Genomic DNA, 18,624 nt, shown 5'->3' on the forward strand with positions numbered 1-18,624 from the left:
ATACATCATTTGGGGCATTGTTATATTTCTCTTTCGATTTAATCTGCAATGGGAATCTGAGCTCTTCACATTCGCTGATCTGATCTTAATCTCACGATCGTGTTGTTAAGTTAACTTGTTTGTCTGTCTGTCTTTCAGTATTTATGATCTCGCCTTCAGACCCGATGGATCTCAGCTCATAGTAGCGGCTGGAAATCGAGTTCTGGTAACGAATCTCTACAAACACACAGTTCTAATGATGCGACTGACTGCAGCATCTGCGCATGCGCACGGGAGAGCCAGAAACATAAATAAATAAAAGAACAAAGACCAACAGAAAAAAAAGAAAAAAATACAACATTTTCTATGCTAAAAGCATCCATCACTTTTATTCTTGGAAACACGCACGCACGCACAAACAATACACACTTGTTTGTAACATCTTCAAGAATCAAGAATAAAATGTCTCATGATTTTTAACATTGATAATAATCAGTCACATTTCTTGAGCATCAAATCATCATATTAGAATGATTTCTAAAGAATCATGTGACACTGAAGACTGCAGTAATGATGCTGAAAATTCAGCTTTGATCACAGAAATTAATTACAGTTTACTAGCTATATACATAGAAAAGAGCTGTTTTACATTGTAATAGTATTTCATTATTTTTGGTCTATTTTTGATCAAGTAAATGTAGCTGGTGAGCATCTCGCTTTAGACATAATTAAATATCGCAATGATTCCAGACTTGAGCGGCAGTGTAACAGTGCAGGAGTGTAACAGTGTAGGAGCGTAACAGTGCAGGAGTGTAACAGTGTAGGAGCGTAACAGTGTAGGAGCGTAACAGTGTAGGAGTGTAACAGTGTAGGAGCGTAACAGTGTAGGAGTGTAACAGTTTAGGAGCGTAACAGTGTAGGAGCGTAACCGTGTAAGAGCGTAACAGTGCAGGAGTGTAACAGTGCAGGAGTGTAACAGTGCAGGAGCGTAACCGTGTAAGAGCGTAACAGTGTAGGAGCGTAACAGTGTAGGAGTGTAACAGTGTAGGAGTGTAACAGTTTAGGAGCGTAACAGTGCAGGAGTGTAACAGTGTAGGAGCGTAACAGTGTAGGAGCGTAACAGTGCAGGAGCGTAACAGTGTAGAAGTGTAACAGTGTAGGAGCGTAACAGTTTAGGAGCGTAACAGTGTAGGAGCGTAACAGTGTAGGAGCGTAACAGTGTAGGAGCGTAACAGTGTAGGAGCGTAACAGTGTAGGAGCGTAACAGTGTAGGGGCGTAACAGTGTAGGAGCGTAACAGTGTAGGAGCGTAACAGTGTAGGAGCGTAACAGCGTAGGAGCGTAACAGCGTAGGAGCGTAACAGCGTAGGAGGGTAACAGTGTAGGAGCGTAACAGTGTAGGAGCGTAACAGTGTAGGAGGGTAACAGTGTAGGAGCGTAACAGTGTAGGAGCGTAACAGTGTAGGAGCGTAACAGTGTAGGAGCGTAACAGTGTAGGAGCGTAACAGTGTAGGAGCGTAACAGTGTAGGAGCGTAACAGTGTAGGAGGGTAACAGTGTAGGGGCGTAACAGCGTAGGAGCGTAACAGCGTAGGAGCGTAACAGCGTAGGAGCGTAACAGCGTAGGAGCGTAACAGTGTAGGAGCGTAACAGTGTAGGAGCGTAACAGCGTAGGAGCGTAACAGCGTAGGAGCGTAACCGTGTAAGAGCGTAACAGTGTAGGAGCGTAACAGTGTAGGAGCGTAACAGCGTAGGAGCGTAACAGTGTAGGAGCGTAACAGTGTAGGAGCGTAACAGTGTAGGAGCGTAACAGTGTAGGAGCGTAACAGCGTAGGAGCGTAACAGCGTAGGAGGGTAACAGCGTAGGAGCGTAACAGTGTAGGAGTGTAACAGTGTAGGAGCGTAACAGCGTAGGAGCGTAACAGCGTAGGAGCGTAACAGCGTAGGAGCGTAACAGCGTAGGAGCGTAACAGTGTAGGAGCGTAACAGCGTAGGAGCGTAACAGTGTAGGAGTGTAACAGTGTAGGAGCGTAACAGTGTAAGAGCGTAACAGTGTAGGAGTGTAACAGCGTAGGAGCGTAACAGTGTAGGAGTGTAACAGTGTAGGAGCGTAACAGTGTAGGAGTGTAACAGTGTAGGAGTGTAACAGCGTAGGAGTGTAACAGTGTAGGAGCGTAACAGCGTAGGAGCGTAACAGTGTAGGAGCGTAACAGCGTAGGAGCGTAACAGCGTAGGAGCGTAACAGCGTAGGAGCGTAACAGCGTAGGAGCGTAACAGCGTAGGAGCGTAACAGTGTAGGAGCGTAACAGTGTAGGAGTTAGTGTTGGGCGATATGCTCCATTTTCATATCGTCCTATCGTCAGCCTGTGAGATCGGCGATACACGATAGTATCGTGAGGGGGCGGGGCTAACATTTGATTATTAACTTGATTATTTAGCCTACTCATTAATTTGCTTGTTTTATATACGAGAATATTTTTTCTATTTTGCTAGCAAAGGTGGAGTGTTTATTAATAGGATCAGGTTATTTCCTGGTATAGTGAGGTAAAAAAAAAAAAAGAGATCCTAATCCTTTTGTTTGTCAACGGGAAATTTACGGACACATTAGCCTATCCTCATGCCGTTACATGAAGCATTTTGACTAGGGCCTATTTCTGCACGAGATGAAAACACGTTTTAATAATTTCTTGGGTCAGAAAAAGCCCTAGCAGTGCGCTCTTTGCGCACTTCACATGCGCACTTCAGTAAGCACGAAGTACGCGGGTTAATGTGTTTTAAATGCCGGGAGAAACAAGAGCAAGGGCCAAACGTCTAGCTGAGTCGATCGGTTTATACTTATGACTTGACTCAGATAAAGGAAACGTTTACATGACCACATGCATTGTCAAGTTTATTCAACATAATCAGGTTAAGAAAGTCGTCGCATGTAAACGCGCTCAATCTCTGAAAGTGAAAGTAAAAACGGACTGCTTTCGGCATCTGCATTAACGCCGCGTTCCCTCAGAGACGACGATGATAACGGTAACTATAATACTATTTTAGTGATATTATTATTAATACTATTTAGTAATTGTATTGTTTTTAGTGTTAGTGTCATTAAACGTTTTGTTAATGTGTTACGGAAACAAATACTGACGAACAACGATGCCGTTTTCATCTTGGATCTGTAGGAAATTGAATTTTGCTTCTGTTAAAACGAGCACACTTGATAATTTGTGAATGGATCACCTTGCAATTAAATTTTGATGTGGGATGTTTTTTAGTCTGTTTTAAAAACATTCTCTTAGAGGAGTCCTCATTAGTGTGCTGATGCAATTGTTATGAGGTGATGTCGTTGTAAATTTAGGCAAGGCAAATTGATTGTAGTTCCTAATATTCATTTAATAACAATACTAGCTTTATAATAATAATAATAGGCCTAATAATAATAATTTAATACATTATGGTAAAACGAGCCAATTATCGTATTGATATCGTCAAAGGCATCTGCCATCGGCGATATGTCAGACTATCGTCGATACACGATACTATCGTCTATCGGCACAACCCTAGTAGGAGTGTAACAGTGTAGGAGCGTAACAGTGTAGGAGCGTAACAGTGTAGGAGCGTAACAGCGTAGGAGCGTAACAGTGTAGGAGTGTAACAGCGTAGGAGCGTAACAGCGTAGGAGCGTAACAGTGTAGGAGCGTAACAGTGTAGGAGCGTAACAGTGTAGGAGCGTAACAGCGTAGGAGCGTAACAGCGTAGGAGCGTAACAGCGTAGGAGCGTAACCGTGTAAGAGCGTAACAGCGTAGGAGCGTAACAGTGTAGGAGCGTAACAGTGTAGGAGCGTAACAGTGTAGGAGCGTAACAGCGTAGGAGCGTAACAGCGTAGGAGCGTAACAGTGTAGGAGCGTAACAGCGTAGGAGCGTAACAGTGTAGGAGTGTAACAGTGTAGGAGCGTAACAGTGTAAGAGCGTAACAGTGTAGGAGTGTAACAGCGTAGGAGCGTAACAGTGTAACAGTGTAGGAGCGTAACAGTGTAGGAGCGTAACAGTGTAGGAGTGTAACAGTGTAGGAGCGTAACAGCGTAGGAGCGTAACAGTGTAGGAGCGTAACAGCGTAGGAGTGTAACAGTGTAGGAGTGTAACAGTGTAGGAGCGTAACAGTGTAGGAGCGTAACAGTGTAGGAGTGTAACAGTGTAGGAGTGTAACAGTGTAGGAGCGCAACAACGTAGGAGCGTAACAGCGTAGGAGCGTAACAGTGTAGGAGCGTAACAGCGTAGGAGCGTAACAGTGTAGGAGTGTAACAGCGTAGGAGCGTAACAGTGTAGGAGTGTAACAGCGTAGGAGCGTAACAGCGTAGGAGTGTAACAGTGTAGGAGTGTAACAGTGTAGGAGTGTAACAGTGTAGGAGCGTAACAGTGTAGGAGTGTAACAGTGTAGGAGTGTAACAGTGTAGGAGTGTAACAGTGTAGGAGTGTAACAGTGTAGGAGCGTAACAGTGTAGGAGTGTAACAGTGTAGGAGCGTAACAGTGTAGGAGTGTAACAGCGTAGGAGCGTAACAGTGTAGGAGCGTAACAGCGTAGGAGCGTAACAGTGTAGGAGTGTAACAGCGTAGGAGCGTAACAGTGTAGGAGTGTAACAGCGTAGGAGCGTAACAGTGTAGGAGTGTAACAGTGTAGGAGCGTAACAGCGTAGGAGCGTAACAGTGTAGGAGTGTAACAGTGTAGGAGTGTAACAGTGTAGGAGTGTAACAGTGTAGGAGTGTAACAGTGTAGGAGCGTAACAGTGTAGGAGTGTAACAGTGTAGGAGTGTAACAGTGTAGGAGTGTAACAGTGTAGGAGTGTAACAGTGTAGGAGTGTAACAGCGTAGGAGCGTAACAGTGTAGGAGCGTAACAGTGTAGGAGTGTAACAGCGTAGGAGCGTAACAGCGTAGGAGCGTAACAGTGTAGAAGTGTAACAGTGTAGGAGTGTAACAGTGTAGGAGCGTAACAGTGTAGGAGCGTAACAGTGTAGAAGTGTAACAGTGTAGGAGTGTAACAGTGTAGGAGCGTAACAGCGTAGGAGCGTAACAGTGTAGGAGCGTAACAGTGTAGGAGCGTAACAGTGTAGGAGTGTAACAGTGTAGGAGCGTAACAGTGTAGGAGTGTAACAGTGTAGGAGTGTAACAGTGTAGGAGTGTAACAGTGTAGGAGCGTAACAGCGTAGGAGCGTAACAGTGTAGGAGCGTAACAGCGTAGGAGCGTAACAGTGTAGGAGCGTAACAGTGTAGGAGTGTAACAGTGTAGGAGCGTAACAGTGTAGGAGTGTAACAGTGTAGGAGTGTAACAGTGTAGGAGTGTAACAGTGTAGGAGCGTAACAGCGTAGGAGCGTAACAGTGTAGGAGTGTAACAGTGTAGGAGCGTAACAGTGTAGGAGCGTAACCGTGTAAGAGCGTAACAGTGTAGGAGCGTAACAGTGTAGGAGTGTAACAGCGTAGGAGCGTAACAGTGTAGGAGTGTAACAGCGTAGGAGCGTAACAGTGTAGGAGTGTAACAGTGTAGGAGTGTAACAGTGTAGGAGTGTAACAGTGTAGGAGTGTAACAGTGTAGGAGTGTAACAGCGTAGGAGCGTAACAGCGTAGGAGCGTAACAGTGTAGGAGCGTAACAGTGTAGGAGCGTAACAGTGTAGGAGCGTAACAGTGTAGGAGCGTAACAGTGTACAGTGTCTGCTTTGTGTGCCAGTGTAACAGTGTCTGTGTGTTGTGTGTAGGTGTAACAGTGTTTGTGTGTTGTGTGTAGGTGTAACAGTGTTTGTGTGTGTAGGTGTAACAGTGTTTGTGTGTGTTGTGTGTAGGTGTAACAGTGTGTGTGTGTTGTGTGCCAGTGTAACAGTGTGTGATTTGTGTGCTGGTGTAACAGTGTGTGTGTGTGTGTGTGTGTGTGTGTGTGTGTGCAGGTGTGTGCCGGTGTAACTGTGTGTGTGTGTGTGTGTGTGCAGGTGTACGACACAGCCGACGGGACGCTCATACAGCCGCTGAAGGGACACAAAGACACCGTCTACTGTGTGGCTTACGCTAAAGATGGTGATTATGACACAAGACGTGATTAATGATGTGTGTGGTTACGGCGTGATTAATGATGTGTGTGGTTACGGCGTGATTAATGATGTGTGTGGTTACGGCGTGATTAATGATGTGTGTGGTTACGGCGTGATTAATGATGCGTGTGGTTACGGCGTGATTAATGATGTGTGTGGTTACGGCGTGATTAATGATGTGTGTGGTTACGGCGTGATTAATGATGTGTGTGGTTACGGCGTGATTAATGATGTGTGTGGTTACGGCGTGATTAATGATGTGTGTGGTTACGGTGTGATTAATGATGTGTGTGGTTACGGCGTGATTAATGATGTGTGTGGTTACGGCGTGATTAATGATGTGTGTGGTTACGGTGTGATTAATGATGTGTGTGGTTACGGCGTGATTAATGATGTGTGTGGTTACTCGGGTTTAAGTACATGTGTTTCGTCTTCTCTCGGTCAGGGAAACGCTTTGCATCCGGTTCAGCAGATAAAAGCATCATCATCTGGACCTCAAAACTGGAGGGCATCCTCAAATACACGTGAGAACTGCTGTTTTAAAGCTTTTATTTCAAGTATTGTTTGAAATGAGACTGGCGAATAATTCTAATGTCATTGAGCTTTGATTCAGTACGGGCCATCGTGTCCCATCTTGCCATGCTCAGATCCATCAGAATAGACGGGGGTTCACAGCTTTAGTGATTCGTGTGTATTTGTGTTTTTTCTCTCAGTCACAATGACTCGATCCAGTGTGTGTCGTACAACCCCGTCACACACCAGCTGGCCTCGTGCTCCTCGGGAGACTTCGGTGAGTGTGTGTTTGTGACACAATTACAATTGAAGCAAGAAATAATGCAGGGCAGGTGAAGATCTCTATACAACAGGTGTCTTAAATGATTATTAATCAGTTCACGTCTTATGTTTTACTTTTAATGGGGTCCCGGATCCCTTCAGTCCCCCCTCGTTTCCTATCAAACGGGTTAGAAAAGGTTTAAATCACCCCTTATAATTTCAATCGCATTTGGCCAGTTGGTTCCGACTGTCGTGGTTTACACGTGACTGTTCTACTGAGGCGTAAAAAAAAAAAATTGTTTGTTTCCGGTTTCCGACCGACCCTGTCAATTTATGTGCGACCCAAATTTATTTTATGAGCTTGGGGAAGAAATAATAAAAATTAAATAAACACACAAATAAAAAACTTTGAGGCGAACTATAAATTTACGTTTTTGTACAGCTCCGTCTTTTTATAACACGCGATGCAAGATGAATCTTGTCCTCCAGCAATGCTATTAACAAACGAGGCAGATATCGTTCGTCAAACTGAACTATAATACATATTATACAAGTCTTTTTTTGTCATTTATGATACTTTTATTCATATTCGCACACATGCATTCATAGGCATGCACACACCACATACTAATACCTCCATCCGCCTAGTTTTATTAAAAATCATCCCAAAAATTCCAATCATGATCCCAATCCCATCTTCTGCTGTCTACCACTTCTTTCGCCATGTATTTGTTCGTTTCTTTTATTATTTTATGCAATCCAAAACACTCTAACCTGCCGCGGTTCGTATCTCTAGAGCCCGTCTAACTTGTCCGCTTGTCCGGGACAAATGGATTTTTGAAGGACAAGTAAAAGAGAATTTTACTCGCCCCAACGGACAAGTAGACTGATTAGAACATCAATAACAAACAAAAAATAACTAGGGAATCACTAAACCGAGAGAATGATTCTGATTTTATTACATTTATTGCAAGTTGCGATCGATTGTGCATAATAAATGTAGGCCTACTGTATTACTGATGGTTGCGCTGTTGACTCTCGCGCAGAGAAATCTACACACGAGCACACACACACACACACACACACACAGTTAACAACATACTGCCTATAAAAAATCTAAATGTGGAGTTTTTATATTTTAACATATTAAGCAGCCTCAATTATTTTTCCTGAATACCATCACGATTGAAAAAGTGACATTGATTTCCTACAACAGTTCAATAAACAGTTAAGATTAAGTCACTTACTGTTTATAAGCAATATTGGGTGTTTTTGTTCCATTTCAGCAGCGAAAATAGTTCCAAAGAAAAGTCACAGCAGAACCACGACGCATCTCACAGGAACTCATCCTGTTTTCATTACTGAATGATTCAGCATTTTGAACGAATCGGTTGAGTCAAAGATTCAATGACCCATTCATAAACATCGGTCTCATTCTTGAATGAATCAACCATTTGAACGAATCGTTTGAATTAATGAATCAATAACTCACTCATTTATACGGCCGCCTGCCGCCACCTATTGGCAGTTTAGTGTTATGTTTATAAGTAGCCTAGTATAATTCTTTCCAATATTTCTTTTTTGCACATTTAAATCAATTTCATAACATTATTTTTATGAAATTGTAATTTTTCAGTGTAAATGACTTAATTTGATCAGCCCTACTTAGGGTAACAGTATGCTTCATCTTTCATTTTAAATTCCTAAATTTGATCAATAAATTCTATTATTTAGAATAATAAGACACTATAGGGCATTTAATAATATTAGGGGAGGGGATGCCCTTAAAGGTGCAGATATTACAATATGCCTTTTTAAATATCAAAGCTGATTGAACACTGATGAGAATATTGCTTCAGAATAAAAAATAAATCAATTTTAAATATAGCTGCGAGCAGCGATGGCGGGCCCAAGCCGGAGGCACCGCAACCCCGGTTCCTTTAGTTACCTAAAGGCACCCGGGTGGCGGTGCCGAAGGCTTTGGCCCTTTCATGATTAAATGTTAAAACGGCTTGCCATACTCTGTCATTTCGACTAGTCACAATTATGTTACAGATATCTTAAATGATAATACAAACTATCCAAAGTGTAACGACTAGACAGAAAGACTTTGTTGATATCTACAATGTTAATTCCGGACAGGCAAACTTAGCTTTTAAATGTTAAAAGGGCTTGCCATACAGGGACGTAGGCTCAGAGAGAGGCTCACCATATTCAGACCAAAATATCTGACTTCCTCTTGGTCCGAGCTAATGACTATGTATTAGAAAGTTGTACGGCTTGAGGAGTACAATGTATATAGCGATTTTTGTAACTGTAGATAAAACTAACAACCCCACTTTTAAGTATATATATGGTGCCTTTAGTGTTATTCTGCACGACGTGCAAAAACTTAACCCCCGCTTTTTTAAGTATATATATATATATATATATATATATATATATATAAAGAGGGTTATTCTGCACGACGTGCAAAAACTTAACCTCCGCATTGACTGTCGAAGAGAAGTGTGCAGAAGAGCTTGCATCAGTGAGGGCTTTGCAAAATATATATACATACAAACACACACACACACACACATATAAATGAGGTTAGTGTTTTACAATATTAAGGAAAGCAAATGTATTGAAATATAGCACATTAATTTTAAATTCATTCAGCTTCAATTACCAATTTGTAGTTTACCAATTTATCTTACTTTTATTTAAAGCAAACTATACATTTAAAAGGGGGGGGGGGGGGCAAGTCAAGTCAAGTCACAGGCTATGTCAAGTCAAGTCAAGTCTTGTAGTAGGTTAAGTCAAGTGCAAGTCAAGTCACCTTATTATTTTAATTTTACATGCAGAATCTGATCTTAATAAAATGAAAAGACAAGATAAGTATTTGCCAGTAAATTACAATAATTTGCATTGTAAATACTCATGTTCAGTAAAATACACCATGGAATCAAACAAAATTGTAACTTCATAAAATTATTTATTTTTCACTTCTGCCAACAGTGTGTTTGAAATGTTTTAAATTTTCAACATTGAGTCCATAAAACAAATAACAGCTTAACATCCTACAGACTCTCTGAACACCTTCCTCTCTCTCAAACACAGTTTACAAACAATATTAAACTTTGTTACATTTCTCCTCTCTCTCTCTCTCTCTCTCTCTCTCTCTCTCTCTCTCTCTCTCTCTCTCTCTCTCTCTCTCTCTCTCTCTCTCTCTCACACACACACACACAGTGGCGGTTCTAGACCATTTCAACTGGGGGGGCCAAGCTGGGGCCAGTTGTACTGTTAGAGGGGCCAGTTACATTTAGACCTTATCATTTTCTGCACTGCACTGAATGCATAAATAAGCAAAATACCATGTTTATAATTATCCAACAATTTGCATTTGCATTATATTTTTACATTTGCATTACATATATCAGTCTGTATTTGAATTTCCATTTTATTTTTTTACATTGAATATACAGTATGTATATATATATATATATATATATATATATATATATATATATATATATATATATAATTTTTACAAATTAATCTACGATTTTTGTGGGTTTTTTTTTTTTTTTTGCAAAAAGATCAGCAAATTATCCTCTAAACTGGCCTTTTTAGGGGGCTTTCCTCTCAGGGTGAATGAGCTTTTTTATAATTGTTTTTTTCCTGACATCTTTGAAAGACAGAAGCAATAATTAATGCATCCTTGGCCAGGATATAATTATAAAATATGACATGATTTTAAAAGTGACCTATAATATCGACTATGCAATACACTTTAATTTATCTAGTGCTAATAAAATTATTAAGCCTATTTGGAGAGAGAGATGTTTATAATGTGAAAATATGTCAGTCATCGTGATTCGTGTAATAAGATGACTAGGCCTAGACTACTTGTTCTGAGCAGGTGTTGTCAGTGAACAGGCTGTAAAACTGTTGTCTAAGTTACAGACTGATACTAATTAAATGGGAAACGAATCGATTACCTAACGTAACCTCGGTTCTCTCTAGATGAGGGAACGAGCATTGCGTAAGCTAGCTTACGCTACGGGAAAGATTCATCTTACATCAGTCAAGTTGTCATAGTTTTTGTCAAACAAGTTGTGAATTTGTTGTAACATTAAAACAGGAGATCATGACTTACTCCGTGCTCCAAGTGATGTTCGGAGCTCCAGTGATTAGTTTCATCTGTGGGACGGGTGAAGAAACTTTCGGAAGATGTTGTAACAGAATCATATGAACAATTCCAGGATATGCTTTTTTTCATTGGTTGTTGCGTTAAATTTTACCCAGATACAATAGTGCCCTTTTCTGATTGGCTATTAAGTAGCACTTCTCTTTTTTTGATTGGCTGATGCGTAGCAGGGTCGACTGCTGAACTCCAGGCGAGACGCGCTTGATTCTCACGTGAGAGCGGCGCGGCCAGAGAAATTGCGTATATTAAATATATTATTAATAGTTTTTCCGCATGAGAAATACAATGTGTGACGGGAGTGTGAGACAAAAGACTGAAACGAGTGACTGTCATGCTCAATGCGTGACACACTATAAAAAAAATATTTCACACTGACTCCACATTTAGGGGGGCCACAAGGGGGTCCAAGCTTGTTGTCGCAGGGGCACTGGCCCCCCCAGGCCCCCGCCTAGAACCGCCACTGCTCACACACACACACACACACACTTTCTCTCTCTCTCAAGAAGCAAAAACATAACTGCTAAAGGTTGTATCAGCGATGGCGGGGTAACATCACTTAACATCACGAGTGATATTCCCTTAGGCCACGCCCCCTTGTCTCCCCAAAGTATTATAAGCAATCATGCGCATCCCGTGTGCAGAATGATGCACTTGAAGCAACACCAAGTCACAGCACGCAACGCTTCACATTGAAAAGAACATAGCGAAGGGATGGTATCTATAATCTATGCTTAGTAGGGCTGCACGATTTGGGAAAATGTTATATTGCCATTATTGAGCCAATATTGCAATTGCGATTTGCGACTCCGATATAATAAAATGGTTTCATGAGTCCAACTTGCTTGGTTCTAAAGTAAAATGCACACACAGATTAATGTTTATTTCTCAACTCAAACTAAAAACAACAACAACAACAATAAATGATTGATAACACCTATAATGATCAATAAACCATCAACCAAACCAACATTACAGTGATTCCATCAATTGAAAGCCATCAACTTTTTAAAAAATTATTAGGCTTAAAAAAAATATATAACAGCTTTTAAATTAAGTGAACTTCAAACAATCCCCACATAAACCCATAATAAAAAACATATTTACCTGTGCCCTTCCTGTCTTAACAGGTACAGAAATTGAATAAAGTTATCAAACAGTCTGCGCTGCCTGAATCATAAATTATATATATAATAATCCTTATTAAAGCTACAAAAGTTCTTTACTCAAGATCAGTGAGTAATTTTCTAATTTCCCTTTGTTCTTTTAACTTTACTGAAAGAACGCTTTATTCGCTGCTGGCCCTTTAAGAGCACCCGTTGCCGAGACGCGGATCTCACACGCGCCTCATAGCACAACTCACAACTCTCACATTTTGGCATAATTGTGTGTGCTATTGTTCGTTCAAGCTCGAAAGAGAACTGTTTATTCTGGGCTGGCACACGGTCAGTGCATGCGCATTATGCGAGTCTCATCTATTCTAATCTAGGGCACTCACAGGCAGCTTTTCACTTCTTGTCGTGCAAAATGCGAAAAGGCATTTGAACCAATAAGAGGGGGATCTTGTAACACTAGTCAAAGGATGACAAAAAAGAAGAGATGCTGCGCTAATAGCCCTACTTTGTTTATTTCATTTAAAATCGCGGCATTTTGCGTTATATAATTGCATAGGTTTGAGATCGCTATTACGACTGCGATATAATTAATCGTGCAGCACTAATGCTTAGTGTATTCTAAAGGGCAATAAACTCCACTCCAGCAAGATAGTCATTTTATGCAAATCATAGACCTTTATGCCTTATCTACAAATAAAGTATAATATTGGGAACATTGATCTTGAAGAGAGTGTCGTCGTGTTACTGTCGCAACCGAACGCGACGCGCTAATGCTGATGCATGGAGAATGACTGAGGCGAGATGACTTTCCGTTAACTTTAACTTAGAGACTAAAATATTAATTTTACCACACATTAAGCTATTGAATGACTTTAGAAGTCTTGGAATATAGTGTGAAAACTTGATTGTGCTTTACAGTTTTTTATGCCTTTAGTGGGGCTTAACAAAATAACACAATATGCAGAATGTCGGACGTCACTTATAGGCTAAACTGTTTTTATAGATAAAACTAGGCTATTTACATTCGGCAGTCATGAAAACAAATCTCAGATAACGGTTGACTAGGTAACAATGTGTAATTTTGCGCCGGAGTTCTCCTTTAACTTACATTAGCTAGCTAACTACGAACGAGCTAACCAGATAACATTAACAAATTGACAAGCACTTACTGGGCAGAATATGGCTCTTCAAATGACGAACGAAATTGGAGGTTGTCATCTGACTGTCCGCGATCTTAACGTTGCATGTCTTGCAAAGCGCTGTTCTTTTGCCATCTTGTTGTAAGAAATTCTTGAATCCAAAAGCGACGACGACCCTCGTTATCCCTCCGGCTGACATGTTGATGTGATCTGATGTAAGTGGGCGTGGTGTGCGCGTAAGGTATGAGAAGGCATGACTGATGATCTCTGATCCAGTCATGACAGCGCTATTCTCAGCCTGCGCTCCAGCTGGATCAACTTTATTTTTTTTTACATAATTTATATATTTTATATTCAAACTGAAAACATGATGTGATTAACACTCAAGTCATATTATTACATGCAAGTGTGTTTGATTTATGGACCAAATTTTTAGATCAAGTTTATGGACCAAGTTAATTTAATTAATAAACTAATTATATAAAACTATTAATGCACTACAATTAAACTGGTTATATGCCTTTACTTATAAAAAAATAAAAAACTTATTTAAAAAAATACCAGGCTTAAGGCATTTATTTTTTATGCAGGCCATACACACAGGAGTGAAATGGTTAATACCCCTCCCCCTACAAACACACACACATTCACAGACAGGCAAAGACAGCAGGCTCAGATTGAGCAAGACCACATTCAAACAAACATATCTGACTTTCTGTGGGTCCTAGCTAATGAGTGTCAATTAGAAAGTTGTCCGGCTCGAGGAGTACAATATACATACCGATTTTTGTAACTGTAGATAAAACTAACAACCCCACTTTTGTCAAAAGGTGGCGCTACTGAGCCCTCACCACGCCCGTTTCTGAAACTTTGCACGTGTCTACTGGCTAATAAATGTGATGTGTCTGTCGAGTTTCATGCAATTTCAAGCATGCTAAGGGTCTCAAAAGCATCCTAAAAGAATGGTAACGTTTGATGCGTCGCCACGGCAACAGTTTCAAAGATATCAAGAATCCATTCACAGGTCTACATCTGCCGTATGTTTACATTATACAGATGACGTTTGAAGCAAATCGGGTAAAAATAAAAGGGTGATATCAAAGCATTTTGAAAGTGACACACTTCCTGCTGCCAGTTGGTGGCGCTATAACTTTGACTCACAATAGTCACATCCATGTGATCGTCCTCTTACAGCGAACACACTGCTGAAGTTTCATCAAGATCAGTTAATGTATGCTGAAGTTATAACACACTTCCTGGTTCACGTTTCTCGCCATGATTTCGTTTCCTCGCCACGGCCAAACCGTTCGAGATATCAAAAATCCCCTCGCAAACTTTCATCCTCAATGTCTTGACTTCATGCTGACCGAGTTTTGTCGAATTTGGATCAAAGCTCTAGGAGGAGTATTTAACATTCCATTGCGAGCGTTTTACAAACAAACCTCAATAGCCGACTTCCTGTTGGGCTGGGGTAAAAAGTAAAAGCGCGAGGTATAGATGAAACTATGAGATCAACATGTGCACAGAGTTTCATATTATTACATACAAACGTGTTTGAGTTATGGACCAAGTGTTCGTACCCCGTTCCAGGGGGCGCTGACGAGCCGCCCTGCCACGCCCGGGTACAAGCTTCAGGCCGGCTCTGATGGCCGCGGGTTCTGACCCATGTGCAAAGTTTCAAGAGTTTTCGAGCACGTTAAGGGCCCCAAAAATGCCCAAAAGGTTACAAAATAATAATAATAAATAATCCTTAGGAAAACAATAGGGCCTTCGCCCTTTCAGGGCTTGGGCCCTAAAAATCCGGACAAGCAACTTTTTTACTCAGACAAGTGATTGACAGATTTACTTGTCTGGAGGACAAGCACGTGAAAAGGCTTAAGGGGATAGTTCACTTTGAAATTAATTTTTGATATGTTTTATCTTACCTCAAGGGCATCCAAGATGTAGGTGTCTTTGTTTCCACAGTAGTTTCAATTTTGATATTTTTAGGTTTGACCAAAAAATATCAAAATTTAAAATACTGCGGAAACAAAACCAATAATTTCCTACCCATCCCTTGCTGCCACTGGAGAAAAAAAAAAAAAAAAATTCCCTACCGACCCATGACCTCAACTGACAACCAACCGGAACCAAACTTTTTTTTTTTATGCCTGAATATGAATTCAGTCACTGAATATTAAAGGTGCAACATATTTTTTAAGAGCAAACAAACTGGATCAGAGATTTCTGATTCTCCCCGACCTGAAAAGCCTTGGTCTCCATCTGAGAAGCTCTATAAAACACAGATAAATCTACTCATCAACTTGCAGTGTAAGTCTCCTCAGCTTTCACTGTCAATTGCGACGCCCCGCGTTAGCATCGAGTCTGAGGAGGCGGGCAAACAACGATCTGAGATATTTTGAATTTGGGCTGCAGTACCGAAGTCCACCACTAGCTGTGAATCTTACAGACTGCACTTTCAAACCGAGCGAAGGGCGACAGTGACTACATCAGTGGACAGAATGGAGAAAGTGTTCATGAACTGCAGGTTCTGAAGCTCTTCAGCTGTGTTGACGTGTGTGTGTGTGTGCGTGTGTGTGTGTGGTCGCAGGTCTGTGGTCTCCAGAGCAGAAGTCCGTCTCCAAACACAAAGTGAGCAGTAAGATCACATGTTGTGGGTGAGTAATGACATGCAGACATGACCCTGATGATGTCCTTCACTGGGCCGCACTGCAAATAGACATCGTCTTATTCAGAGAAACGTTTAACGCATGCGTTTAAAAATCCAATTTTGTCTTGTATGAACCTTAGATGTCTTATAGCTAATTATTAATTGTATGATGTGTTATTCATTTAGTTGCTGACACACGCAGCGTTTACAGGATGGTAGTAAGTGAATGTGTGTGTGTGTGTGTGTGTGTGTCTGATCTCAGCTGGACGAACGACGGCCAGTACTTGGCTCTGGGAATGATGAACGGTGTCGTGAGCATCAGAAACAAGAGCGGAGAAGAGAAGGTGAAGATCGAGCGTCCGGGCGGCTCGTCATCGCCCATCTGGTCCATCGCCTGGAACCCGTCCAAGTAAGATCAAGATAACCAGCTAATGAAAACCGGCTAATGATAACCAGCTAATGAAAACCGGCTAATGATAACCGGCTAATGAAAACCGGCTAATGATAACCAGCTAATGATAACCAGCTAATAATAACCGGCTAATGAAAACCGGCTAATGAGAACCAGCTAATGATACCCAGCTAATGAAAACCGGCTAATGATAACCAGCTAATGATAACCAGCTAATAATAACCGGCTAATGAAAACCGGCTAATGAGAACCAGCTAATGATACCCAGCTAATGAAAACCGGCTAATGATAACCAGCTAATGAAAACCGGCTAATGATAACCAGCTAATGATAACCAGCTAATGATAACCAGCTAATGATAACCGGCTAATGAAAACCGGCTAATGATAACCAGCTAATGATAACCAGCTAATGAGAACCAGTTAATGAAAACCAGCTAATGAAAACCGGCTAATGATAACCAGCTAATGAAAACCGGCTAATGATAACCAGCTAATGAGAACCAGTTAATGAAAACCAGCTAATGAAAACCGGCTAATGATAACCAGCTAATGAAAACCGGCTAATGATAACCAGCTAATGATAACCAGCTAATGATAACCGGCTAATGAAAACCGGCTAATGAGAACCAGTTAATGAAAACCAGCTAATGAAAACCGGCTAATGAGAACCAGTTAATGAAAACCAGCTAATGATAACCAGCTAATGATAACCGGCTAATGAAAACCGGCTAATGATAACCAGCTAATGATAACCAGCTAATGATAACCGGCTAATGATAACCAGTTAATGAAAACCAGCTAATGAAAACCAGCTAATGATAACCAGCTAATGATAACCAACTAATGATAACCAACTAATGATAACCAACTATGGGTAACCAGCTAATGATAACCAGCTAATGAAAACCAGCAAATTTTTACTAGCTAATGACAACCAGCTAATGACAACCAGCTAATGACAACCAGCTAATGATAACCAGCTAATGACAACCAGCTAATGATAACCGGCTAATGAAAACTGGCTAATGAGAACCAGTCAGTGGTTGAAAGAGTACTGAAAAAACATACTAAAGTAAAAGTACCATTACATTCCAAAAAATGTAGTTTGAGTAGAGTAAAAAGTACTTGTCCAAAAAACTACTTGAGTAAGAGTAAAAAAGTAGCTTATTTAAAAGTACTCAAGAGTAGTGAGTAGTGAGGTGCGGATTCTACCCCTTATAATAAACACTGTGCACTATAATTTATAAATTTAAAAAAATGCACATACTGTAATTCACATTATATTTTGTTCTTTGTAAGGAAGATTGAAGAATATCATCCATCTTTTTAAAATGCATCAAATCAGTACACTCATCACCATTTAAATCATATTATTTGGGGGGAAAAGCATTTAAAATTAGGCGAAAAACCACTGGGCATGAGCATGTTATTGTTGCACATAAAATATCAATATTCATAACTGTGCAAAGAATTCAAAAACCTTTAGAAACTCATAATAGTTCAGCATCACACACCAAGAGATGGGTTAAATAAAATAAAAAAAATACCCAATTTCTCTCCAAAACGGTACCAATGTTAGTGTTTTGATAAATGAGAATCATTAATATTATCAGATTACCTCAACTAATGCACTGAAAAAGGCTAAGATAGTGAGCGAACACTAATTACACAATGCTATTAAATATGTTGCAATTTAAACGTAAATGCACATCGTTCTAGAAGGGTGGCATCATCCCTTACATTTTACACGGCTACATTTATTCACATTGCAATGCTGATTTGTAAGGAAAATTGTGCATTAAATAGGGAAGTTATATCCAGGAAACTTTTACAAAAGAAACAAACAAACACACTTTGTCTCTGAAGTCTCGCGAAGCTGTTTTATCAGCAGCATCCAAAAAAAAAAAAAAAAAGTTCACCATAAAAAATGTTTTTGCGCAAGTGCACTTGCCAAATGAAGACGGATCGTATAATGATCAATCAATCGAAAAAAAACGTTGTTTATTAACGAGCTGTCCTAATTTCTTATTAAGAAATGCAGTTCAAGTTAACGACATGTGCACTGATTCTGAATCTGGCGGCATGACGCGTCTCTCTATAATGTGATTGTGAAGTAAATGGGAGCGGGAATTCACCGCATTATGAACATAAATATCATATTAAGCAGAAATGTACCTTAGCATATTAGAGGAAGACGCTGATATCTGGGTTGAATTGATGCGCGATGAATGGACTTCCACAGCAGTCACGAGTAACAGCAGGAATGCTTAATTTGAATTGATGACAGTCACGAGACCGA

The 18,624-nt window shown here is 40.5% G+C and overlaps 1 protein-coding gene across 3 annotated transcripts in view; it reads left to right on the forward strand.

The window, feature by feature from the left end:
- ift122 (intraflagellar transport 122 homolog (Chlamydomonas)) overlaps positions 1 to 18,624 on the forward strand; it is a 43,846-nt gene that overhangs the window by 324 nt on the left and 24,898 nt on the right. For all 3 annotated transcript variants that reach the window (XM_039674579.2, XM_039674578.2, XM_039674577.2), the window contains exons 2-7: positions 139 to 205; positions 5,946 to 6,030; positions 6,490 to 6,568; positions 6,758 to 6,834; positions 15,852 to 15,918; positions 16,174 to 16,320. In XM_039674579.2, the coding sequence (XP_039530513.1) occupies positions 139 to 205; positions 5,946 to 6,030; positions 6,490 to 6,568; positions 6,758 to 6,834; positions 15,852 to 15,918; positions 16,174 to 16,320 (522 nt within the window). The remainder of the gene's footprint in view (positions 1 to 138; positions 206 to 5,945; positions 6,031 to 6,489; positions 6,569 to 6,757; positions 6,835 to 15,851; positions 15,919 to 16,173; positions 16,321 to 18,624) is intronic.

This window comes from Pimephales promelas, chromosome 14, assembly GCF_988280905.1.
Source record: "Pimephales promelas chromosome 14, fPimPro1.hap1.1, whole genome shotgun sequence".
NCBI lineage: Eukaryota > Metazoa > Chordata > Actinopteri > Cypriniformes > Leuciscidae > Pimephales > Pimephales promelas.